At 32.8% G+C, this 26,003-nt stretch overlaps 2 protein-coding genes across 2 annotated transcripts; one reads left to right on the forward strand and one right to left on the reverse strand.

The window, feature by feature from the left end:
* Positions 1-13,027: 13,027 nt before the first annotated feature.
* On the forward strand, positions 13,028-18,014 carry LOC141680739 (uncharacterized). The gene is made up of 3 exons (XM_074486876.1): positions 13,028-13,669; positions 14,154-14,537; positions 17,670-18,014. Exons 1-3 carry the CDS (start codon positions 13,028-13,030, stop codon positions 18,012-18,014), a joined length of 1,371 nt encoding a protein of 456 aa, XP_074342977.1.
* A 2,306-nt stretch (positions 18,015-20,320) lies between these two features.
* LOC141680740 (uncharacterized) lies at positions 20,321-25,768 on the reverse strand. Its single transcript, XM_074486877.1, has 9 exons — positions 25,566-25,768; positions 25,133-25,288; positions 23,826-24,132; positions 23,591-23,668; positions 23,359-23,494; positions 23,201-23,308; positions 21,402-21,565; positions 20,702-20,836; positions 20,321-20,599 (listed from the first exon to the last, which is right to left on the reverse strand). The coding sequence occupies exons 1-9, from the start codon at positions 25,766-25,768 to the stop codon at positions 20,321-20,323; spliced, it is 1,566 nt and encodes a 521-aa protein (XP_074342978.1).
* Positions 25,769-26,003: the final 235 nt, after the last annotated feature.

A 26,003-nucleotide genomic window follows, 5' to 3' on the forward strand; every position in this document is an offset into this window, starting at 1 on the left:
CAGGCTTCGTTTTGGATATTGAAGCTTTAAAAATAGAAATCAAACTAACTAGAAATCAAGGGATTGATTTTCAACCTCAAGAACACCCCCGAGAGCAAGTTCTTGAATTTTCTAAATTTTCTAAATTTTTTATAAAAAAGATAAATAAAATAATAAAAAGCTGCTATCACTACGTCATAAGTGGGCTATTGTAATGCCTAAATAGTGTTACAATAGGGCCAAAAAATGTTACATTAGGTCTATTGTAACACCAAGGGGCGTTACGTATACGAGCATTACAATAGGCACCCTAATGTAACACTTCACTGATCTATTGTAACAGAGAAGAAAACATTACAATAGGCAACTACTCTAACACTAAAAGGCCCAAATGTAATGCAAAATGAGTGATACAATAGATTGATCAAGATTGCATAAGTGGGGTCCACCTGTGGGCCCATATAGCATATTGTAACAGCATATTTTATCTATTGTAACACCAATTTTTTGTAATTAAGTAATACTAGCATTTGTAATGTAATACTATTTTTAAACAAACAATATAGTAGGATAGACAAAAGTAAGAATTAATTTTAAATATTTTGAAATACACGTCATTTTAAACAATATTCCCAGCAGCAACGTAACATCAAAAAAGAAATACATAACAGTCTCATCTCCAAACCCAGTGTAAATGATAAATCTACTAGATTACTACAAGTACATTGACATACATAACTTTGAGTGATGTACCAATGTAAAACTTGTTACAATATCTAAGAAGTTGGCCGCCATGAGTGACACCGGTGTTATTGTCCTCTTGATCACTTGAATTGAATAAAGAGTAATCCCTAATAGGTGCATTTTTTAGGTATCTACAAGATGGGATAAACGATTTAGACAAATATGTAAATATCAGATCATTTAGACAAAGGAATGTACAATAAACAAGTTGGTAATATGCTAAGGATCATTTAGACAAGTGCAATTTTAGAGAGTATTTGTCAATGCAAATTATTTGGACCGCGATATCAAATTAAAGACACTTCAAAAAATTAAAAAATTACGTACCATCTATAAGGTTTTCTCCTGGGGCAAATAAAATGTATGTTATCATAGCCTCCCTGACAATTGAACATAACATAAGATTTTTGAACAAAACATTTATATTCTTCTTAGCTATACTTTAATATAATATAATGCTCATGTAGCACAAACATTCATCTATCATAATACATAGGCTGTATTAGTACAAAATTGATCAAAATTAGGTAGGCAGCCATCTACTGGATGCGTGAAATTAGGTAGCAATAATTAGTAATCTATAAAATTATGTGTCTGCACAAATTGCCAAATATGAAAAAAAAACACATCAAGAATTTGAATATCTTGCACACTTGACATAACAGTCAATCAATTAAAACATGTCAAAATAGAGCAAGCATACCCAAGTATTAGGCAGTTTTAGTAGGTAGCAAATCAAAGATTTCGAGTACATAAATCACAAAAAAAACTAACCTAAATCAGCTCCTCAATAAAGTTCTGAAATTCACTGAGAAAATCTGTTAAATTAGTTCAATTCTTCCCAAAAAATCTGCAGAAAAATGAAGGTAAAAGGTCCAGAAAATCTGCAAAAAAACAAACAGAAAATCTGCTGGAAAATGGCCACAAAACATGCTGAAACAGGTCTAGAAAATCTACGGAAATGTACTAAAAAATAATCTTGAATCAGTTCTGAAGTTCGTACAAAAAAATCTGCTGAAATGCAGTCAAAAACTAACTGAATCAGCTCTTGAATCAGTTCTAAAATCACCGAGGAAATCTGTTGAATCAGTTCAATTCTGCCCAAAAATATGCAGAAAAACGAAGGTAGAAGGTCCAGAAAATCTGCAAAAAAACAAACAGAAAATCTGCTGGAAAATGGCGACAAAACCTGTTGAAAAACATCTAAAAAATCTGTTGAAATGTACTAAAAACATTCCTGAATCAGTTCTGAAATTCGTAGAAAAAATCTGCTGAAATGCACTCAAAAACTAACAGAGTCAGCTCTTGAATCAGTTCTGAAATTCACCGAGAAAATCCGTTGAATTAGTTCAATTCTTTCAAAAAAATATGCATAAAAACGAAGGTAAAAGGTCCAGAAAATCTGCAAAAAAACAAACAGAAAATCTGCTGAAAAATGGCCACAAAACCTGCTGAAAAACATCTAAAAAATCTGCTGAAATTTACTAAAATACAATCTTGAATCAGTTCTGAAATTCATAGAAAAAATCTACTGAAATGTACTCAAAAACTAACTGAATCAGCTCTTGAATCGGTTCTGAAATTTGCCGAAAAAATCTGCTGAATCAGTTCAATTCTGCCCAACAAAATTTGCAGAAAAACTAAGGTATAAGGTCCAAAAAATCTGTAAAAAAACAAATAGAAAATCTGCTGGAAAATGGCCATAAAACCTGCTGAAAAACGTCTAAAAAATCTGCTGAAATGTACTAAAAACAATCCTGAATCAGTTCTGAAATTCGTAGAAATTTTTTTGCTGAAAATGCACTCAAACACTAACTGAATAAGTTCTGAAATTTTCCCAAAAAATCTGCTGAATCAGTTCAATACTACCCAGAAAATCTGCAGAAAAATGAAGGTAAAAGGTCTAGAAAATATGCAGAAAAACAAATAGAAAATCTGCTGGAAAATGGCTATAAAACATGCTGAAAATGTATAAAAATCTGTTGAAATTCCCTCAAAAACTAACCTGAATAAAAATTCACATAAGAGGATTTTACAGAGGGTATATTCGTAATAAATTCATAACAGAAATGGCAAAACTCAAAAACCTCACTACTTCAACTTCCAAAATAACGCTCTCAATCCCTCAAACTCCGTTATTTATCATTCATCCTCTAAAAAACTCACCGATGGGTGCACCAGACAAGTAATTAGTCACTCCTGCTATGTACAACTTGTTGTTTATATTTCCGGATTGATCAATCAAACTTTCTTAGCTACATTCGTGTTTGTAAACTTTTTACGCATGTGGGTGCTTAATACAATCACTAGTATATAATGCATAAATTTACCTATATGGGGAAGCTATTTATGACCCATTTCATATATAAGATACATACCAAATTTACCAAGCGAGGAACCCTTATTAGTGCAATAGGACGATTGTCAGTGTCATTCTTTAGGGTGGAGTTATACCATATACTCACATTAAAATTGCTCACATATGAGTTCAACAGATCATACCCTGGGATGAAAATAATATAATGGTCATTGCATTTACATAAGAACACATGTTGATGCACATATGTGTGGCAGGATACAAACCTGCTATTATCTCATTAATTTCCCTCCCAAAATTTCCATTCCTGAAAACCTTGTATAGCTCATCATTAATATCAGATGAACTATTGCGCCAAAATTACAAACCCTGAACATAGCTTGCCACCTAAAAAAATAATGAGAGGGTTCAGAAACTTTACGGATATAACCACATAGGGTGAGAACTTATACATGTTAAGTATTGTTGATACGTGTGTGTGTAATGGGAAACATATTTAGAGCTAAGGGAGAGGGGGGTGGAGATGTATAAATATTAAAATCCATTTATCTCTCATGCTTTGACAATGCAATGCAATTCAACCTCAATTCACTAAATACAAAAACAATAAAGTCATAGTTCAAGTCTGTTACCTTGTTGAACTGTAACCGATGATGCTCCACGGATAGTCACATGAAATGTGGAGTTACGAGCACACTTAGGCTGAAGATAACAGACCGATAAATCTGAGTAAAAAGCTGGATCAAAAAAATTGGTGAACTCTGTCTGTGACTCTGAACCCTGGTTAAAAAAGGAAAACATAATCTCTAAGTCGCTAGAATTTAAGCAATTTCAATATATAACCCTGAAAGTCTTTAATCTTTATTCTTCACTGATGCATGATCATATTATTAAACTTCTTTTAGTGACCTGTAAACAGACTACAAGCTTTCTTCTAATCCTTTGATTCTTTGTATTTGCCTTGTCTTCATTTCTTCTGATTTTCTGGATCAAATACCGCATTTTCAATTTTCTTGAGTAATTGAATTCAAAGATGCTTGTTCTTCTAGCACTCAACTGATATTCAAGTAGTTTCATCTTCATTCCCTTGGTTCTTCAAATCTCTGATAGATAATACTTCTCATTCTTGAAGTAATCATCATTAACTTCTTTTGTACAACCACATTTCCTGTTTAGAAGCGCATATATCTCTTGCTTCTCCCCCTATGAGAATTAACTTCTTAAAGGAGATCACCTTCGTCTACCACCTCTCCCGTAGAATGGGATCTGCAGATAAGAACTAATGGTACTCCCATTTTGGAAAACAGCTTCTCCCCTTATAAAGAATATTAATAAACCAAACCACTTCTTCTGATCACTAGGAAATCATCTTCTTGTTTACCCTCTCTCCCGTACAATAGGATCCATGGATACAAACAACAATGGTGTTGTGGTTATATAGATTACCTTTTTCCACCTTCCTGCTATTTCTCCCCCTTAGTTGAGGAATCCTCCAAACTATTATATAAGCTTTAATCTCCCCCTAAGAGAAGGAATGTATGATGTTGTCTGAAGAAGTTCTCATATTTCACTTTATTTGAAAAGAAATAACAAGTCATAGTTTGATCAACCATGTCCCTTTAAATGCTGCAAGAACTTCACCGTTGATCATCATGTTAACCAATATTCCCAAGTCCTTATACCTCCCAACTATGAGATCACCAATTTTAACCAATTTTTAGCTCCCAACTTGTTAGGTCCGGAAGTATTCTAATCCAATCTGTAAATGTTTGGTCCCTAAGAGTTAGGTTCCAATCATAAACAGATTCGAGACCCGAAGTATCAAGAACCATGTTTAGGGATAGGGAATGGGATATGGTGTTACTCTTTCTTCCTCACTGTGAGTGTGTAATTTTGTTTCGTGTACCTCACATATATTTCACTCGTCTCTCCACTCGTGTTTACACTCATTCTCACAAGTGTATAACTCCTCTCATAACTCCAAAATTCAGTTTTACCTGCAAGAAAATCACCTTAGCCATCCTTAAGGAGGTCACAGGTGGTGCAATGGGAGTTCGCAAATCCTCATCCTTGTAAGACTCGTCAGATGAATCTGAGTAATAATCAACAAGTTGCTAGTTTCCCTTTCAGAGTTCCAGATTTGAACTCCGGAAAGGTAAAAAATGATCCAAAGAATTTAGCATAAAGATCAAAGTTCCCTTCTAATGTCTGTGAAGATATTTCCCTGTGACTCATTAGGTAAATCTAAATAATTGTCAACAAGTTGCCGATCTGCACCTGTCGGATCCACTATCTGCAGATGCATCCAGGGGATTAAGCCTAGGGAGGTAGACACTGACCACTAACATAAGGCTATTTGATCAGTATCCTCTCCTAACACCTGTAAAGGCAGTTGGTCCATTAAAGAACCTTTAACAATCGAATATGACCTTAAAATGGTCGAAACTCTTATTTCCGTCAACTCATTCTTTATTTTTACAACATATCCTTGTGCATGAAAAATTGTTTTTGTTTGAGGTAGTGACAATACATCGGATACCCTGGCCGACAGGAGAATTTCAATAGATGCACCCTGTTGAGAGGATGAATCTAGTAACTGTTTATGTGCTTTTTCATCCATTACATCTTTTTCAAAAGATGTATTGGGGCTAGCAGTTGCCTCGATTTAAATACAACTCATCTTTGTAAGAGACAGAACTTCTGGGTTGATTTCATAATCTTCCTTATGTGGTGCACTAAGGCACTTTCTCCCTCACGCTCATTCATACTTCATTTTATGGGTAAGAGAGTGTTAGTTGGTTCTGTTTCTGTGGTTGTCTTTACATTCTGGGATAGAAGTTATGAGTTACATTTGAGATTTAATATTACATAAATCAAAACGACATGCAAGTCGTATTTAAAAACTAAAACCACAATTAAAAAACATTAATCTAATGTCTAAAGGTCATAACCATCTGCCATCCTTAAATAATATATATTAATATAATTTATTATATACTTATTATTATTAATCTAAATAATCATATCAAGTGGAACATATATGAAACACTATTTTACAGAACAAACTCCGCTGAAAATTTTGAAAAAAACATCATAATCAAAACAAAAACTTTCTGCTTGATTCTTCATCTCTGTATCATTGTATCATATACATACAGTATGTTTCAGTCCCTTATTGTGTCCATACACAATTAATCATAATAAAAGTCATCTCAGATCATCAACACATGCATAATATCTTCATATATATCATGGAAGATCATCAACATATATAATATCATCATATTTATCATGGCTAATCATTAACACATGCATAATATCATAATATCTATCATGGAAGATTATCAACACATGCATAATATACAAATCACAAACATATAGTCATGACAGAATGTGTACATGATATTATCATCAAAATCAGTAAACACATAAACGAATTAAAACCTTTCGCAAGTAGCTTTGATACCATTGTTGGGTTTCGGGATATAAAAATACAACGGAACAATAAATAAAACCGTAAAAACGGATAAAAACTGAAACCCACCGCAGGATCCATGCGAAAAAATATTTAATTTGTGGATTACCTTAAAGTGTTTTACGATTATGGTTGTCAAAAAGAGATCATTGCTTTAACTCAACACCACGTGTCTCGCCTTAACGATCTACGCCGTATAGGTATCCACACGAAATCCGGTACGGAGGACGCGTGTACTAGCACCGGAAATTGAACTCGTTCTTCTTCTCTCTTTCCCTCTGCTACTAGCGTTTTGTTATAAAAACGTAGTTACCTAATTCAGCCCTAAAAGATATTATATATGAGAGAAAAAAAATGAGTTATAACCCTAATCCAACAATATAGTCATATTAAATATTAAATTCTAATTTATTGTCTAATTAAGTTTCACTTAATTATCCAATAACTAAATTTCTAATTTAATAATAATAAATTTGAATTTCATTTAATCTATTAATTAATTCCTACTTAATTAAAATTAAATAATAAAAATTTCATATTTAATTCAAATTTGAGTTTAAATTAAATATTCCTCCAAACTTTCTATTTGTGTCGACCCTATAGGTTATTATTATGTTGGCAAATTATTAAATATCTCATATTAAAATTATAAATAATGAGTGGCATCCAGAAATACATCATTGCTACGCAAGTAATAATAATTAAATCGGTGATCGATTAAACCTTTCGTGAATAATGTACAATATAATATAATCCATCTAACTATATATTATAGATTAAACTCAAGGCATGTTATGTGTCATCCTCTTCATGGTTTAATCGTGGGTTCCTTGATCAGTGAGTAGACTATCATTCCAAATTAATATTTGAGCGCGGCGCCACGCATTTCATAGTCTAGCTCGCACAAGAGGCCAATAATATTACTCCAAATAGGAAGGTTAAATCATTTCTAAATCATTCATATTTCTCATATGATTTATTATACATCTAAAGTCCAATTTCATCATTACCCGGTCAAAGGCAACTTTTAATGTAATATCAGAGTATATTAATCATCATATAAAAATATAATGATTTCAAGTCGAAGGATAATTACATCATTATCACTATGAGAATTACTTATTAACACACATGTAAAATCTCACATTTGGTCTCTCCAGCACCATGTATATTTACATCTACTCGTGTTTTCGATTTTACTATCACTATACCTATGATCAATAAGATGTGATTATCAGTCAACAAACACACTAGTCTTAATGCATTATTATTGTCCCATAATAATAATAGTTGACTAGAGATATTTAGGATATAATACTAGTCACGTACTTAGTCACGTACTTAGAGATATAAAATTCATATCATATTAAAAGCACATTTATTAATCTAATGTTTATATTGCAGTAAATTAAGATATAATAAACTATGAAAGAATAATCGATACAACATAAATATTAATAATCCAAATATCATAAACAAAATATAATAGGGTTATGTGTAGGGCACAAATACTAACAATAACAACCTAAACAACATATCTAGAAGAATTTTTTAAAACTTAATTAATCATCTTCACAGTCTTCATTTTTAGCATTTCTTATATCTTTGTCCTAACATGCATTCTTTTATGTCATACTCTTTGATCACAATTGTCCTTGGCAACGTTGTCTTTTTGCCTTCATTAGTGAATTTAAATTCATTTAGAGTAGCTTTTTACATACAACTCTTCATACGCTCTCCAAGTGTGCTTGTTCCTCCCTTCTTAATTACAATAGCAAGTCTTTGTGAAAGAACTACCATGAGAAAATAAGTATTTGAGAGGTCTCTTGGTCCCACCCTAAACACTCTAAGAACCTAAAATTATTTGTTATCTCCTGTCATTGTCCAGTACGTACAATTTACATAACATGAATATAAATGGTTAGTATTAATGAATACCTAAGTTCATTTAAAAATTGAAAAATGATGGACAACAAACTAAGAAAAGTAATGAAGGGAAGAAATTTTTTACCTAAACAATCAAGATGTGAAAAATGAAACAGAGTAAGAAGATGAAAAGTTGAAAAATGAAAATGAAAATAGGTGGGAGAAAACTATAGCTTTATAAATACTAATTACAAATTTTTCTACTATGCTTGACTTATATTTCCTAAATATCAATTATAAAGTTGGGCGTCATTTTTAACTTTTTAAATTTAGATGCTCATTTTGAAGTTTTGGATTAGAGCCCTCATTTTAAATTTTTTATAGAATTATGGTTTCCTGCATGGGGTAGGTTATAAGTTTTGACTTCAATATTGAATATTTAACTTTAGACCCAATTTCAATTTTTTTGTAAACTATATAATTTTCAATGATATCTTCGATTTACCATCAACTTGTGGTAAGTTAAGACTTTGGTCATCATTTTAAATTTTTTGCACATATAAGCCGGTTTTAAAATTTTTTAGGAAATTATCAAAATTGTGAAAGAATTTTTTTATGAAACTTTATTATGTGAATCATTATAATCGATTTTTCATTGTAAATTCAATCCAAATGTACTTTACCAATCACACTTTTTTGTACATATAATTAATATATATTTATATTAAATATTACAATTGTATCACCCAAATATTATAAATAATCAATACAAACTATTATTCAAAAAAAATTATATTAAAATATTTGCAAATGAGTTGTAGAAATCATAATATTTACAAACATGTGTATTTCATTCCTGTTGGATCCTTCAAGGAATTTTTTAAAAAGATTAGTCAATACATATTACAATAAAAGCATTGCAAATGAACTTTAAAAATCACAACACTTGACATACATGACTAGTTCACTCGTGAGATCACCCATGAATTATTCAAAAAATTAAAAAAAAATTAAGTTTCAGCCCTAATCATACCCCAAAAATCTTAACCATAAATTATAATATTCAAGCTTGTTTTCACCTTCAACATAGGTATAGGTGGTAAATTAATATATATAGGGGAGAAGATGGAAGACGAAAGCGTTTATGTTCCTCAATCTTATTTTATTTTTCTAATTTTCTTAATTTTCGAAATTAGTAAATATTAAAAATTACAGTTACATATATTCTTCTAAATATAATATTATCGTTCGTAATATTCTTTTCTTTAAAATTTTTGTAATTTATAAGAAAAATAATTAATAGAAGTCTTGACTAACAAGTTAAATATTTAATATTTAATTGAGTAAAATCTTGACTAACAAGTTTGGCAATGTAAAAAACAAGTAAATAATCTTATATTATATACATAAATGTCAATCGTTTGACTTCAAAAATAATTTTCTATTAAAATTTCAAACTTTATTTTTCATGTTATTGTAATTTTTCGGCTATTCATTTTGTTAAGCCTTTAAATTTGTGTTAATTGTTTGATTTTTTTTATGAGTTCAGAGTGTATCATTTTGTTTAAGAAAGAATTATGGATGCTACTAGATTTAGTGGTTCATTTCATATTATTTGGTTAAAAGTATGTTACTCCAAGTTTATATTTAAGTATTTTTGATGTAGTCAAGAAATATAGTGGAGCACAATATATGCTACAGGGGTAATAATAAATTTTACATACATTAGCAAAAGACAAGTATAAGCCCATTATAGAAATCGGCCCATTATATAAATCAGCCAATTTTTCAAAAATCATCAATAAATCGCTAAGAAACGCGTCCAATATTTTACCCGGTTGCTAAATTACCGATAAATTATTCGATTTGTCAAATATTGCACGAATAAATCACATATCAATAACTAAACCAAATAGTTTTAATTTCCGAAATTAATAATCATGAGTACAACAAAACAACTTATAATTTTTATATATTAATGCATTTTCGCATGTATTTATTATTGTAATTATAAAATATTTATTTTATTTTCAATCGAGCACGTATATAAGTAAATGCTATCATATTTAATAACAAAATTTTTATTAATTTCTTAAAAATATTTGTATAGTTCGGCCGTAAAGCGTGGCTTAATGTCTTGGTCCAATGAAGCCTGGCTTAATGTCTTGGTCCAGTTATATAATGTTTTCAATGTATTTTATCTAATTTATAAATTTTTGTAACATATTTTAAAATATCATGAATTTACCATAATCTTCTACAAAACTTGATAAAAATTTCATTACAATCCAAAATTTTTATAAAGTTTATGAAATAAATTTGAATATCATCGACTTTAAAAATTTATAAAATATTACTTCCTTCGTCTCACTAGATTATTAACATTTGAAATGGAGTATCGACATATATTTTAATACTTTTATCTAGTATAGTTTTATAACTCATATTTAAAATTTTCTTTTTCTGAATAAAAGTTTAACGTTTAATCTTTTATTGAAAAAAAAATTAAAAATAAGTTACGGAACTATAGTAAATAAAAACCTTAAAATACGTGCCAAAATTTTTATTTCAAACGTTAAGAACCTAGTGGAACGGATGAAGTAATTGATTGTCTCTGAAATGTGAATACAATAATATTTCAATAAAAATTAATAAATTTTTAACCATATATGACAAATTTAATGAATGTTTTAAAAGTATATCAAACAGTCACAAATTTTTAATATTCAAAAATATATGTTATAATCCTAATTAAATATACCTTTGTAAATATAAATAAAAATGTACCTCTAGTGTTAATAAGTTAATCAAATCCTAATTTACTTTATAAATTTATATAATAAAAATCCTCCCGTTTACATTTGATATTTATGATTGACATCTTCATTCACGTGATCACTTATTTTTTCAGTGTGTAATTAGCTAATCAGTAATAATCAAATCTTCATTATGTAAGATAATAAAAACCATTTATTTTGAATAATGTCATTGATCTTTGCGGTGCTTATTGTCCTAAAAAATAAATATTTTCCACACAAATTAACAATATAATATATGTGTATGTCACGTGCTAAAAGATTACTTCCCTAAAAATAACTAGCAATTAACAATCATGATACGCGCATGGTACGCGCCACCTAATTATGCAACTAGAGTTTGTCCATGAAACTCACGTGCTAGGAAATTAGCAACTAATAATCATGTCCACCGTAAGATAATAAAATCCAATTATTTTGAATAATGTCATTGATATTTGCGGTGCTTATTATCCTAAAAAATAAATGTTTCTCGCACAAATTAATAATATAATATATGTGCATGTCACGTGCTAAAAGATTACTTCACTAAATAACTAGCAATTAACAATCATGATACGGGTATGGTACACGCCTCCTAATTATGTAACTAGAGTTTGTCCGTGCACCTGCCAGAAAATTAGCAACTAATAATCAAAAACCTAGTAACTAATAGTGAAGCAACTAGCACTATGCCACTAGGTAAATATATACAAAATCCATATATGAGTAGCAATTTAGTCAGTTGCTATATTTGTAACAGACCCGTGTAATTATTTTGTTGCAATTGGTAGGTCCGCTGATTGCCAAAGGTGCAATTATTTTGATGGTGGCTACTTTTGCTAATACGGTATTTGAGCGTATACCATTGGAGAGGCACCGGGCAGCAGAGCGGGAAAATGGAGCAAACGGTGCTAATCAGGTGCAGGAGGTTCAGCCACTGATATCTCAGGCATTTACCGTGATAGGAAGTGTTGGTACTAGTCTTTCTTTGTTTAATGCAGGGCCTGCTGTAGATTTGCCAAATAATTTTGTTGCACCAGGGCCTCCCTTTTAGATGTTGAATCAGCAACCCGTGTATTTAGATAAAAGGCTTCTAGACAATATTTCTTTTAGTGGGTTAATTTTTAAGTCAAAAAGATCGGTAGTTTGAGATCTAATAAAAGTTTACAAATTATTTAATGATAGAAGGGTATTCTCTTTGCTAATTTATGAACAATGATTTCTGAGATATATACTTTGTTAAGTTCGTAATTAAATAATTACACTTTACTTGATATTTTTTTCATTAATTAATTTGTTTACTAGAAAATATGCCGTTTTAATTGGAACTAATAACCAACTCATCATTCCATATTAGCTTAATCAAGATATAATCTATTGGTCATATCTGTAAAACAAAATTTACTTATGCAATGTGTTAATATTTTTAATCAACAAAGTTAATTATTTTAAAACATAATTATTCTCACATCTCTTCTATGAAAAAAAACCTTAAAAACACATAATATTCCATTAATTTATCACAAAATCCAATAAATACTTAAGAAAATTTGATGCAATGTAGTTACATTCAACTAATAAGTATTTCATAACTCCTTGTGATTTACAAAACCGACATAATGTTGGGTCCAGTTTTTGGTTAAAAAAATTATATAAACTATAAATATAAATAATTTAAATTTGTTATTTGTCAACTAGAGTTGTTATTTTTTATAATAATTTACAAATTATACAAAAGTCTATTATACTAGTTAGTAACATGTGTGAAGTACGGGCCTAAACTATATAATATCAAATACTACATTTATATCTCTCCGATGGCCTTTTGTTTTGGCTACTTTGGAAAAAATGGGATTCTCATCCCCTTTTATCTCTTGGATTAAAGCTTGCATTTGCACAACAAAGTTTTCTATCAAACTTAATGGCATTGTTTACGGTTATTTTGATGGTGCGCAAGGAATTCGCCAAGGTGATCATTTGTCACCTTATCTCTTCACTATATGCATCAATGTTCTCTGTTGTCTATTAAAGCCAAAGCCTCCTTCCTTCAAATATCATTGGAAATGCAAGCACTTGAATATTACTCACATGTTCTTTGCAGATGATGTGTTATTTTTTTCCCATGCAAATGTTGATTCGGTAAAGCATATCATGAATAATATTGTTATCTTTTCGTCTATGAGTGGGCTTCAGCCAAGCATTCACAAAAGCAATAGTTTTTTCTGCAATGCTTCCCCCGAGTATTTTGATTGGTTTGATAATGATTTTTCTATTCCTAGAGGGTGTCTACCAGTTAAGTTTCTTGGGATGTCTTCAATTTATGGTCAGTTGTGCTTGAATGACTACATTCCCCTGATTAATAAAATCACTGCTAGAATTCATAATTGGACTTCACTGCTACTCTCTTTTGCTGGAAGAGTTTGCCTAATAAACTCTGTTGTACATGCTATCGAGGCCTATCGGTGCAACCATTTTTTGCTTCCAACAGCGGTTCATGCACATATCCGATCTTTGTTGACTCATTTTTTTGTGGAGGAGTAATATTAATCAGAAAGGTGGTGCTAAAATATCTTGGACAATAGTTTGTCTCCCAAAGGAGGAAGGGGGCCTTGGTGTTAAAAATATGGTGGATTGGAATCAAGCTCAAATTATAAGTCACTTACTCAAGGTTGTCACAAAAAATTCTAGTTTGTGGTCTACTTGGGTTAATGCTACTCTTCTTCGTAACAAACATTTCTGGACCATGAAAATTCCTCCTGACTCATCCTAGATCTGGAAAAAGGTTCCCAAACTTCATAACATTGCATTGTAGTTCATCACTTATGACATAGGGAATGGATGCAATACTTCATTGTGGTTTGATCCTTGGTGGGAGGGGGTCTGTCTTGTATCTACTTTGACATCTCCCATCATTCGTCAATGTGGTCTTTCAAGTAATGCTACTGTTGGTGTGCTGCTTCAAACTGGTCATTAGGCGTTGCCAACTCCCAACTCTAGACATCATCACGTGGATCCTCTCCTAACGCAATGGCTTGAACATTTTTCCTTTCCGGTTGTGCATGTTCATAGAGAAGACAGGATACTTTGGGCAGGCATTCATGCTGTCAAGATCAAGACATGGAATATTTGGGATTCTATCAGAAACAGGGGAGCTGAGATACATTGGGATCTTGCAGTTTGGCACAAACTCACAATCTATCGTTATGCGCACCACCAATGGGTGGCTTGTCACGGGCGTCTCCCTAATTTTGCTCGCCTTGCTCGTTTTGGCATTGCTTTTTCTCAGATTTGTTACTTGTGTATAGGAGGTCTCGAGACGGACAATCACCTTCTTAGACATTGTCCATACAGTGTTTTCGTTCTTTGGAAAATTCGTACTCTCTTGCATGTCCACATTTTGGGTGACTCTTGGCTTCACTGTCTGGAGTTAGTTTTACCGATTGAAGACAGGCTACTTCGTACCCTTTCTTTATATTGCCTTCAGATCTTTTGTTATCATTTTTGGAGGGAAAGAAACGCACGGGCTCATGATAAAAGCTGTTTTGGGTCTCAACAACATTTTGATGGGATCGTGGTCGATTTCAAAGCATAATTAGCTAGTTCTTTATGGTTCTCTAAACTAGTTTCTACTAGGCCTGAGTATATTTTTTGATTATTTTCTATATTCAATCTGCTTGTAGATTGATTATAGATAGTCCCCTTTATGGCCTGCCATAGAGCTTGGGTATATCCCTTGTTTTTCTTAGTTTCTACAATATATACATACTTAGCAAAAAAAAAACCTATCCAACATAATATTATTAAGACTAGAAAAAAAAATGATCACGAAAACTTATCATATTAAAGCGGTTTGTTTATAAATACTCGTAACGACATATACTTTTTAATTACTATACAGAGATCATTCCTCAGAATACTAACAATTTAAAGTGTTTTACTTTATAAAATTTATTAAATACTATAAAGTGTGAATAGCAATAAATAATATTTAATTATAGATAGTCATAATAATTAAATTCAAGTGAAATTATAGAAGATACATTACAAATAATTTTTTTTAATTACATTATTGCAAAGAATCAAAATATGGTGAAATTATTAATAAGTATTATTAAAAGTGTATAATAAGTTAATCTTATTTAACTATGCATAGGCATGCCAAATTGAAATCTAAGTAAAATCATAAAAGTTAAATTATAAATAAATTTTATGTAGGTTGTGGGGAATCGAACCATGTTAAAATTAAATAATTGAAAATTATATCAATAAATTTTGAATAAAAACATAGTTGTGGGGAATCAAACTCGGGCTTACAATGAATTAATTAATGTAAGTACCAAAATTTGTTATTTCTCCCAATTTAGTTACTTTAGTTACTTATTGTTGTGTTCCATTTAAAAAGTGTATTACTTATTAAAAAAGTGTATATAAAAAATAAACTAAAAATTAAATTGAAGTCAATTGGTCACACTATTTTTATAACCAAAAGTCAACAAAGTCTACAAAGAAAATTAGTAAAGTAAGTAGTTATGATTTAGTGATATAAAATTTAAAAAATATATATATAAATATCTAATAAGTACCAAAATTTAGTAATTTATTACTTTTGATATGTTTATGTTCCAATAAATTATGGCTTAATTGTTTATAAAGATTAAATAGTAGAGGTTAAAAAAAATCTAAAAAAAAGTATGTCAATATGTGTTAGTACTTGGATGCACACAAACTACTATAAAATGAATTCATTTCATGTTAGTACTTATGATTTAATAACATAAAATTTTAAAAATATATATATATAATTATATGGTGAGTACCAAATTTGGTACTTTAGTAATTTTGTATTTCAATCAAAGATGATTTCATTTATTAATAAAAGTGTGGAATTAATATTACTTAATATTTATATTTATTTTTTTCAATATAATTTGTTTAATAGTACTTAATTATTGATATGAAGTTATTTTTAAAATTAAAATAATTATCTTGGAAGATTATGAGGAAAAGAAGGAGAACTTACTTTGAACAATAAAGTAAGGTAGATGGTTAACCATCTAACTGGTTATAATTAGAAAGACAAACAATATGGTCAAAGACTCCTTGTATACGGTATATTTCACTTGTTTATAATATAAAAAGGTTAATTATTGATAAGAAGTTGTTTTTTAAATTAAAATAATCACTTTTTAATATTATTTGTTTAACTTTTTCAATATAGTTTGTTTAATATTACTTAATTATTGATAAAAAATTATCTTTGAAATTAAAATAATTATCTTTTTCCAGTATAATTTGTTTAATACCGCTCCTTAAAAATGTTTTTATATATAATAAAAGTAAAGAGTTGCTTAGATGAAAGTTAACTAATAGAAAATAAAGTCTACAGAGAATTGAAGTTGTTAATAGTTGAGATTTAATAATATTATCATATTTTAAAAACAATTATATGGTCATGATACTAATTGATAGAGGACAAAGTCAATTTGTGTTAACAGTTGTACCAAATTTGGTAATTCAATATTTTGATAATAAAGAGTATAGATGGCTCCAAAATGTTCTCTTCAAATCGTAGACGAAAAAACCACCAAACATAAAAGGAAAATTATGTTTTTAATAGTTGAAGATGAGGTCTTGTACTATAACCCACTTCGAAAAACTCAACTTATTATAAATTATGAATTATAAAAAATCCATTATATGTCTCTCCAAAAGGTCCTCTTTAAACCCCAGAGCCCAGTTAACAAGTCACCAAACATAGAAGGTAATTTATTTTGATGAGATTCTAGTCTAATAGTCAAAGAAGTTGAGTTCGTGTAGTATAGCCTGTTGAAGGCTCACTGTTATTAGGCCCGTATAACGTGTTTGGGCCGAAGAAGATAAGGCACTACGTGGGCAGAAGAATGGTCGGCCCAATAACGAGGACGACGGTTTGTCCAATAAAGATGAGGACACAGTCTCATAGCCACAACTGCCACATCCCCCCTCTAAACGTAACGAACCGACAAGTTTGGAGAGTAACGTTGATGGTTAAGGTTATGTACACAAAAAAAATCATTCATCAACACACACTCTCGGATTAAATTAATATCTTGTATTCCGAATTATCCATACAAAAACCAATTAATTTATCTTCATACCAGAGGTGAATCGGGGGATCATCTACCGCATTCATCTCTTGTAGGCCGAAGTTTATTCATCAGGACGGAGACCAAGTTGGCAGAGAATTGGTTATAACATTTGGCGCCATTTGTGGGAATACGAGATTAAGTCCTGAGATCAGAGACGATGACTAAAAGAAATGTTGAGCAGGGCCATCCGGGGTTCACCAATCCCAAAAATAACCCTACGATGCAACCTGTGATTACCCCTCGAAATACGGGAGCTGATTTTGATGAGAAAGCCGAAATAGTCCCAACTCCTGAAGAACAGGAGATGCTAAGAAAGCTGAGAGCAGAAAAGATCGCCAAAGCAAAAGGGAAAATCGAAATAGGCCGATGAGACTGAACAAAGGACCAAAAAATGGGAAGTCGATGCGCTGAAACTCAAGGTCATAAAGCTACGAAGGGAAGAGTTAAAACTGGAGGAGAGAGTGCTTAGAGCATCACTCGAAGAAACCAAAGGGGCTAAGAGTACTCGAAAAGAGAAACGAGTCCACGTTAAGGAAGATGATTCCACGGACTCTAACTCACAACACGGGAGGAAGATGTCGAAAGTTGTTTTGACTTTGGACTTTGACCAGGAAGAAGAAGGTGATGTATTCGATACTAGGCTGTCCATGCTAGAAAAGGCCATGTTTGGGGACAAGAAATTTAACCGTAAACCGGTTGTGACCTAAGAAATAGAGGCATATCGGCCTCTTCCAAGAGAAGAGAACAGTTTTTGAAAATGAATGAGTTCAATGGGAGGGGGATCCTGAAGATAATTGTGACAAATATGAATTATTGATGACTGGCGTGGGTCATATCCAGACGATGTTGTGTAAGATATTTAAGACGTACCTGAAAAGACGGGCTTCGATGTGGTATACATCGCTTCATCCATATTCGATCCATTCATATGAGCAGTTGAAGGAAAAGTTATATATGCACTATTCACACCTATGCCGAAGAGACAAAGATAATGAGACTCTCATCCAATGTAGGCAGTGGAAAAACGAGTCCCTGGGTGATTACCTAGCCAGGTTTAAGGAGGAAGCAGACATGGTCACCGATCTGAACAAGACAAAGGCTTTGGGATATCTAACCACTGGACTGGACCCAATCAAAGATAAAAAAACTCATATCATCTCTTTATGATTATCCCCCAAAATATCTTAATGACATATATGCGATGGGTGAGAACATTCGGAGGAAAATGGAAATTCTGGAAGGGTATAGAGAGCCACGAAGAGAGGACCGGAGCAGGTAGTCCGGTCTTATGAGTACTCTCTAGGGTCCAACCGTGACCGAAGGGACGATCGTAGGAATGATAATAAAAAATAGACTGGTCGGGGCCAGAAAAGGTGAAGAGATGGAGATTTGACCGCGTTTACACCTCTTAACGCGTCGATCTCCAAGATTCTCCATGAGATTAAAGGAAAGACATGCTTTTTCCATCTCGCCAAAATAAAAATGGCTGATCACCAGAAGAATGCGGACAAGTACTGTGACTACCATCAGGATAAGGGGCATAATACCGATGAATTCTTCCACCTGAAGAAGATAATTGAGAAGATTATTAAGGCCAGAGAATTAAATAAGTTTGTTAGGGATCTGAGGGACAAGCTGGAACAGAACGATGCAAGAAATAGAGGGACCGAAGAAAGATATCAGGGAGAGGTGAAGACCATCTCAGGTGGTAGTGCCCTCGTTCTTGATAGCAAGAATTCCAGAAAGAGGTGCCCCCCAAGTTTATAACATGTGTCAGTTCAGCCTTGCCAGGAAGGCAATGCCCCTCTCCTTTACCGAAGAGGACTATGAGGATGCCATATGCCCTCATGTGGAACCATTTGTAATATCTTGTTCCATCGGACATACACTAAGATGAACCTAGCGGGACAATAAATGGAACCGTGCCGCGAAACACCTCTCGGGGCCTTTGGCGGACATCATATCCCCTCTGAAGGTACGATCACTTTACCTGTTATTATCGTTAAATTGCCTTGTACTGCTGAAATATAGGTCAAGTTCTATATTGTGAGGGTTGAAAGCCAGTATAATCCACTCTTTGGATGACCCTTCTTATCCGTTTTCCAAGTCATGGAGTACATACCCCATCTCAAGCTGAAGTTCCCCACGGAAAAGGGGGTTGGTATGATGAGAGGGGACCAGAAGATGACGAGGATTATCATGCTGGAGGACCTCGACAAAGACAAGGAGTACGAGGAGAATGACTTAAAAGGGAAAAGAAAGTGTATTGAAGAAGTTTGGAGCCGACATGTCTTGCCCAATTACCGAGCACGCGACCGAAGTGGGAGAGGTCGAGCTCTACGCTGGATGTTCAGGAAAGATGGTTCGTATAGGAAAAAATATGGAACCTGACCTGAAGGAGAAGGCTATCCAAGTGGTAAGGCAATACCAAGACTTCTTCGCATGGGGTCCCGAAGACATGCACGGGCTAGATCCGAAGACAGGTAAGCATTATCTTAATATGAAGCTCGAGGCCAAGCCCGTGAGACAAAAGAAGAGAACCTTTGCCTCAGAATGACAGAAACTGATGGAAGCCGAGGTTGAAAAGTTATTGGAAGCCAAGTTCATTGAGATTGAATACTATGATTGGCTTGCTAATGTAGTCGCAGTCAAGAAAGCAAATAATAAATGGAGGATGTCTGTAGACTACACAAACTTTAATAAAGCATGTTTGAAAGATCATTACCTCTTGTCGAGCATTGACCAGCTGATAGATGCCACGGCCGGCTACGAAGTCCTCGGCTTTCTTGATACCTTTTCGGGTTACCATCAGATAATCATGAATACGGCTGATATTCTAAGGATATTTATTAATCTAATATTTTTATCAAAGTAAATTAAGATATAATAAATTATGAAAGAATAATCGATAGAAGATAAACATTAATAATCCAAATATCATAAACAAAATATAATATTGTTGTCTCTAGGGCACAAACGCTAACAATCTTCAACTTGCATTAGAGCCAATCACTCATGTATCTAATACCCATGGAACTAGTATGACCGCCGTGCTTCTACTGCGATAAAGCTTAGTCAATGGGTCTGCAATATTATCATCAATATGCACTATATATATATGTATATCTCGTCTTTCATTAATCTCTAGAAAAAGGTAATATCTTTTAAGTATATACTTTGCTTTGAAATGGGACCTCGGTTCTTTAGCCTGTGCAATGGCTCCATTGTTATCGCAATAAAGATCAACTAGATATGTGATCGATGGAACCACACTAAGTCCCGTTATAAATTTCTGCATCCAAACAGCCTCATTGGCTGCTTCACTGGCAGCAATATACTCAGCTTCCATTGTAGAATCAGCTAATTTCTCTTATTTTAAACTTTTCCAGCTTACAACACCTCCATTAAGGAAAAACATAAAACGTAACTGAGATATTAAATCGTCTCTATCTATCTGGAAGCTACCATCAGTGTAACCCAGTACAACTAGCTTCTCATCTCCTCCATACAGTAAGAATAAATCTTTCGTCTGCTTTAAGTACTTGAGAATATTCTTGATAGTTGTCCAGCACCTGGATTAGACTAGTATCTACTCATCATGCTCAAGGCATACGAAATATCAGGACGATTATATATAATCGCATACAAAAATTCCAATAGCTGAAGCATATTGAACTTTGCTCATACAGCCCTTATCATCTAATGATTTAGGGCAGTTATCTTTTGAGATCACTATCCCATCACAAATTGGGACATATCCTCTTTTTGCCTCTTGTATCCCAAAATGATGCAATATTTTGTCTATGTATGTACTCAGACTTAGGCCGATTAACCTCCTCGATCTATCTCTATTGAGAAACTATTTCCCAATCAAGTCTTAATAGCCTGTAGAGGAGGTATGTCATTCCCTATTAGTAATATGTCATCTACATATAGTACTAGGAATTCCACATGGCTCCCAGTAACCTTCTTGTAAATACAGGGTTCATCTTCCTTTTGAATAAAGCCAACTCTTTCATGGTTTCATCAAAAGAATGATTCCATCTCCTTGAGGCTTGCTTCAATCCATAAATAGATCGAAGCAACTTACAGACCATCTTAACAAACTTTGGATTGAAAAAACCCTCAGGCTGTATCATGTATATATCTTCTTCAAGGCTACCATTTAAGAAAGCGGTTTTAACATCCATTTGCCAAATCTCATAGTAGTATTGAGCAGCTACTGCTAGCAAAATCCTAATGGACTTGACCATAGGAACTGGTGAAAAAGTCTCATCATAGTCTATACCATGAATTTGTTTGAAACATTTTTCCACTAGTCGTGCCTTATAGGTCTGTACTTTACCATCTATTTTAGTTTTCTTCTTAAAACCCCACTTGCATCATTTAGGTTTTATCCCTTCAGGTGGATCAACTAAAGTCCATACTTTATTTTGATACATGGATTCCATCTCGGATTTCATGACCTCTAGTCATCTCTCGGAGTATGGACTGTTCATAGCTTCTTGGTAGATAAGAGGCTCATCATTGTCTATAAGCATCACATCATCATGTTGAGTCAATAAAAATCCATAATATCTCTCTCACTCATGACGAACCCTACTAGATCTACGACCAACCTATGTTTCTGGAGCATGAACATCTTGACGTACATCATGCCTACTTTCCAACTCTGGTTCAATGATATTTTATACATATTGATCTTCATCGAGATCTATAGTCCTCCCACTATTTTTCTTGTAAAGTAACTCTATTTCAAAAAATACAGCAATTCGAGCAACAGAGACTTGGTTCTCAGTAGAATTATATAAACTACACCCTTTGTTTCTTCACGATATCCCACAAAATAACATTTATCTAATTTTGGTCCTAGCTTGTCAGAGACCAAGTGTTTCACAAATGCTTTGCATCCCCATACTTTCATAAATGACATGCTATGACGTTTCTCAGTTCATATCTCATATGGAGTCTTTTAAACCGATTTAGTTAGAACTCGATTTAGTGTATATGTAGCCGTTTCCAGAGCATAACCCCAGAAATTTATTGGAATATCCTTTAGACTCATCATCGATCGTACCATGTCCAACAAGGTACGATTTCTCCTCTCAGAAACTATGTTCCATTGAGGCGTTCCAGGAGGAGTATGCTGTGATTCGATATCACACTCCTTCAGAAAACCTTTAAACTCGAGGCTTAAGTATTCCCCTCCATGATCTAATCATAGAACTTTTATACTTTCCCCTGTTTTCTTTTCCACTTCTGCCTTGTATGTCTTAAACTTTTCAAAAGAATCAGATTTGTTCTTCAAAAGGTACACATATCCATATCTACTGAAATCACCAATAAACATAATGAAGTAGTAAAATCCACCTCTTGCCATCATACGCATTGGACCATATACATTACTATTTATAAGTCATAAACATTCGGCGGCCCTTTCATCTTATCCGGTAAAAGGAGTTTTAGCCATTTTTCCAATGAGACAAGCTTTGCATTCTTCGTATGATTCATAATTCAAATTTATCCAGGTAGCCATCTTAATGTAACTTAGAAATGCATTTCTCATTTATGTGGCCTAAATGACAATGCCAGAGGTAAGTTTGATTTGAGTCTATCATCTTATTGCGTTTATTATCATTACTATTTATGTTATAGACATGAGTATCAAGATCAAAAACATATAAACTATTAAACAAAAGTGCAACCCCATAGCTAGCATTATTCAATAAAAAGGAAAAAACATTTTTCTTAATCAAAAATGAAAAACCTTTTTTATCCAAATAAGAAACCGAAATAATGTTTTTACAAATCGCAGGCACGTAAAAATAATTATCTAGTTCTAAAATAAGCCCGGTGGGTAATGATAAATGGTAAGTCCCTACAGCTAAAGTACCAATCTTTACTATATTCCCAACACGTAGGTCGACTTCTCCCTTCGCCAATATACTACTTTCCTGCAGTTCCTGCATATTTATACAAATGTGAGAACCATATCCATTATCTAAAACCATGAACTAGAAGTAGAAAAGTTAACTTCTATACCATAAATACATGAATCAGAAGCGCCGGCAGCCTTCTTATTTTCCAGATCCTCCAAAAAAACATGATAGTTTCTCTTCCAATGACCCGGTTTCTTGCAATAGTGAGAAGTATCGCCCTTTGCAATATCGCCTCCAGGCTTCAAAGCCTATTTGGGAGAAGTTTTGGGAGCAATACCAGATTTGGATCACATCCTCTTCTTGCCTTTCCATTTACCTTTCCCTTTGTCTCTCTCTTTGATCACCATCATTATGGGAGCAGGAGACACCGTCTGAATGTTGGTCTCGACAGTTTCTAACATAGCCAACAATTTGGTAGGTATCTTGTCTCACATTCATGTTATAATTCATTAAAAATTGAGCACAGTTGTTGTTCAAAGATTGTAAGATCAGATCTATCTAGGCTTCCGTCCCAATCTTGGAACCCGTAGTAGCAAGGTACTCCATATATTAAATCATCTTCAAAATATGCGGTCCAACCAAATCACGATCACCCTGTTTGCATGCATACAAAGCTTTGCTTGTATCAAATCTCTCTTGACGAGCCCGTTCTTCAAACATACATTTAAGGTGATCAATCATGATATAAGCATTCATATGCTCATATTGTTTCTGAAGCTCAGGACTCATAGTCGCTAGCATCAAATAGGTGACATACATGTCAGCATCTATATGCTTTTGATAAGCAGCCTGTTGAACATACGTTGCACCTTCAGGAAAGGGTTCAGGGCGAGGAACATTAATGACATGGAACTTTCGCTCCCTCCTGAGGACTATCCTCTGGTTCCTTTTCCAATCAAGGAAGTTTGTTCATAATTCAAATATATTAGAATAAGATATCAATGAATTAAATACCACTTATCTATCAAATAGACATTAGCATTTAATTTCATATTCTATACAATTATTAACCATAACAAGTGAATATCTCAAACAATACTGGTTCGAAAAATAAGGCAACATTAACCAGCATTGTCTTGTTTGCAATCTTAAAAAAAATATTATAAGTTATATATACTTTGATCCATTAAATATTGTATCTTTTATTAAAGTGTTTAGAAATTTGCAACCAAGTATAAAATTTATTCTAAGTTGACAACATATGGTTACTTCTAATAAAGCATTATCCACATTCACCATAGTTGTGCTTAAGAATGATTTTTACACTTTTTATATTAGTATAAGTGACTGAGGATAAGCATTGATTACTTAGAGGAGTTCTAAGTAATGTCAAAAACACTAATAATTCACAATTAGTTCATAGTTGAACTCTTAATTAAATAGCATTAACTGATATAAGTTAAAAATTAGCATACAACTAATCAGACTACAATCATGATTATGATTTCAGTGAATTCTTAAGATGTAAACATTGCTAAATTCACTAAAACCAAAATCTCATAATTAATTTATAACACATAAGTTACAATTAATATATTAGATATCAATTGTTGACAAATTTAGTTATAATTAATCATGTTGCTTATTTATTTTAAGTTAGTTTGAATTATGGAGAAAGTAAATTCATGGAATTGCTTCAATTTCCATAACCCAAACTATCCAAAATAAATATTAAATAAATAAATACTAAATATCTACGAGTTAGATACTAGCACTTAAATATTTATAATTAGCATTTGAGTAAAAGAGTGAGCTTGACATACCTCTATAGTTTGTCATTATTACCTGAGTTGCATTGATCAAGCTTAAGTGGTTCCAGTTGGTAAGTAGTCTTGCCATGTTCAGATTCTTCAAAAGTTTGCATCTTCAAAAGATCCTTAACTTACTTGAAATCTGAGCCAAATGTAGTCTTCCTTAGCTCAATACAACCCTTTTTTTCTTCCACTTTAATCCTTAAGTAATAAAACAGCCTTCCCAAATCGCTCATATCAAATTCATGACTCATCTGCTGTTGAAATTCATAATATTCACAAAACTTGTTCCTGTCAAGAGTAAATCATCAACATAAACACCAATTATTAATGATTGAATACCTTCACGTTTTGTGTATACCGCATGTTCATGTGGATATTTTGTTAAAATAATCCTTTCGAGAAACTTTCTCAGTCTTACATACCAAGCTCTCGGGGTTTGTCGAAGCTTATATAATGCCTTTAATAGTTTATAGACTTTGTTTTCTTGACTTTCCTTCTCATACCCTTATGGTTGAAGTACATAGACCTCTACTTGAATCTCACCATTCAAGAACGAAGATTTTACATCCAAATGGTGGATTCCCATCCACTTTTAGCTGCTGATGCCAGCAATAGATGCATTGTTTCCAAATGAGTAACTAGGGAAAATGTTTCTTCATAGTTCACGCCTTGTTGCTGCACATACCATTTGGCCATCAGCCTCGCTTTATGCTTTATTACCTTACCTTCGGTGTTCTTCTTTACATTGTATACCCACTTCAGACCCATGGCTCTCTTTCCCGTAGGTAAATCTGTTACCACCCATGTGTTATTTTTTATATTAGAACTCATCTCTCTATTAATCACAACTCTCCATACTTTCTCATGTGTTGCTTGAGCGTATGTAATAAGTTCCTCCATACTGAGTAGCAACATGTCATCCTCTATTTCAATCTGCTGGGTTTCGTTATATACATCGCTCAACAGTATAAAATGCCTTGGCCTAGTGCTGCTATCGGATGAC

This window comes from Apium graveolens, chromosome 8 (genome assembly GCF_009905375.1).
Source record: "Apium graveolens cultivar Ventura chromosome 8, ASM990537v1, whole genome shotgun sequence".
Classification (NCBI taxonomy): domain Eukaryota; kingdom Viridiplantae; phylum Streptophyta; class Magnoliopsida; order Apiales; family Apiaceae; genus Apium; species Apium graveolens.

Bases quoted from the DNA above. Each gene is read 5' to 3' on its own strand.
- LOC141680739 (XM_074486876.1), top strand. From the start codon at position 13,028: ATGGGATTCTCATCCCCTTTTATCTCTTGGATTAAAGCTTGCATTTGC. The intron at 13,670-14,153 runs GTTCATGCACAT...ACTGGTCATTAG, and splicing joins ATTTTTTGCTTCCAACAGCG to GCGTTGCCAACTCCCAACTC. The intron at 14,538-17,669 runs GTTCTTTGGAAA...AAATCGAAATAG, and splicing joins ATTGTCCATACAGTGTTTTC to GCCGATGAGACTGAACAAAG.
- LOC141680740 (XM_074486877.1), bottom strand. From the start codon at position 25,768: ATGGGTCTGAAGTGGGTATACAATGTAAAGAAGAACACCGAAGGTAAG. The intron at 21,566-23,200 runs GTACTTTAGCTG...CTTTTTCACCAG, and splicing joins TGGGAATATAGTAAAGATTG to TTCCTATGGTCAAGTCCATT. The intron at 20,600-20,701 runs GTAAGCTGGAAA...GTTTGGATGCAG, and splicing joins TTTTCCTTAATGGAGGTGTT to AAATTTATAACGGGACTTAG.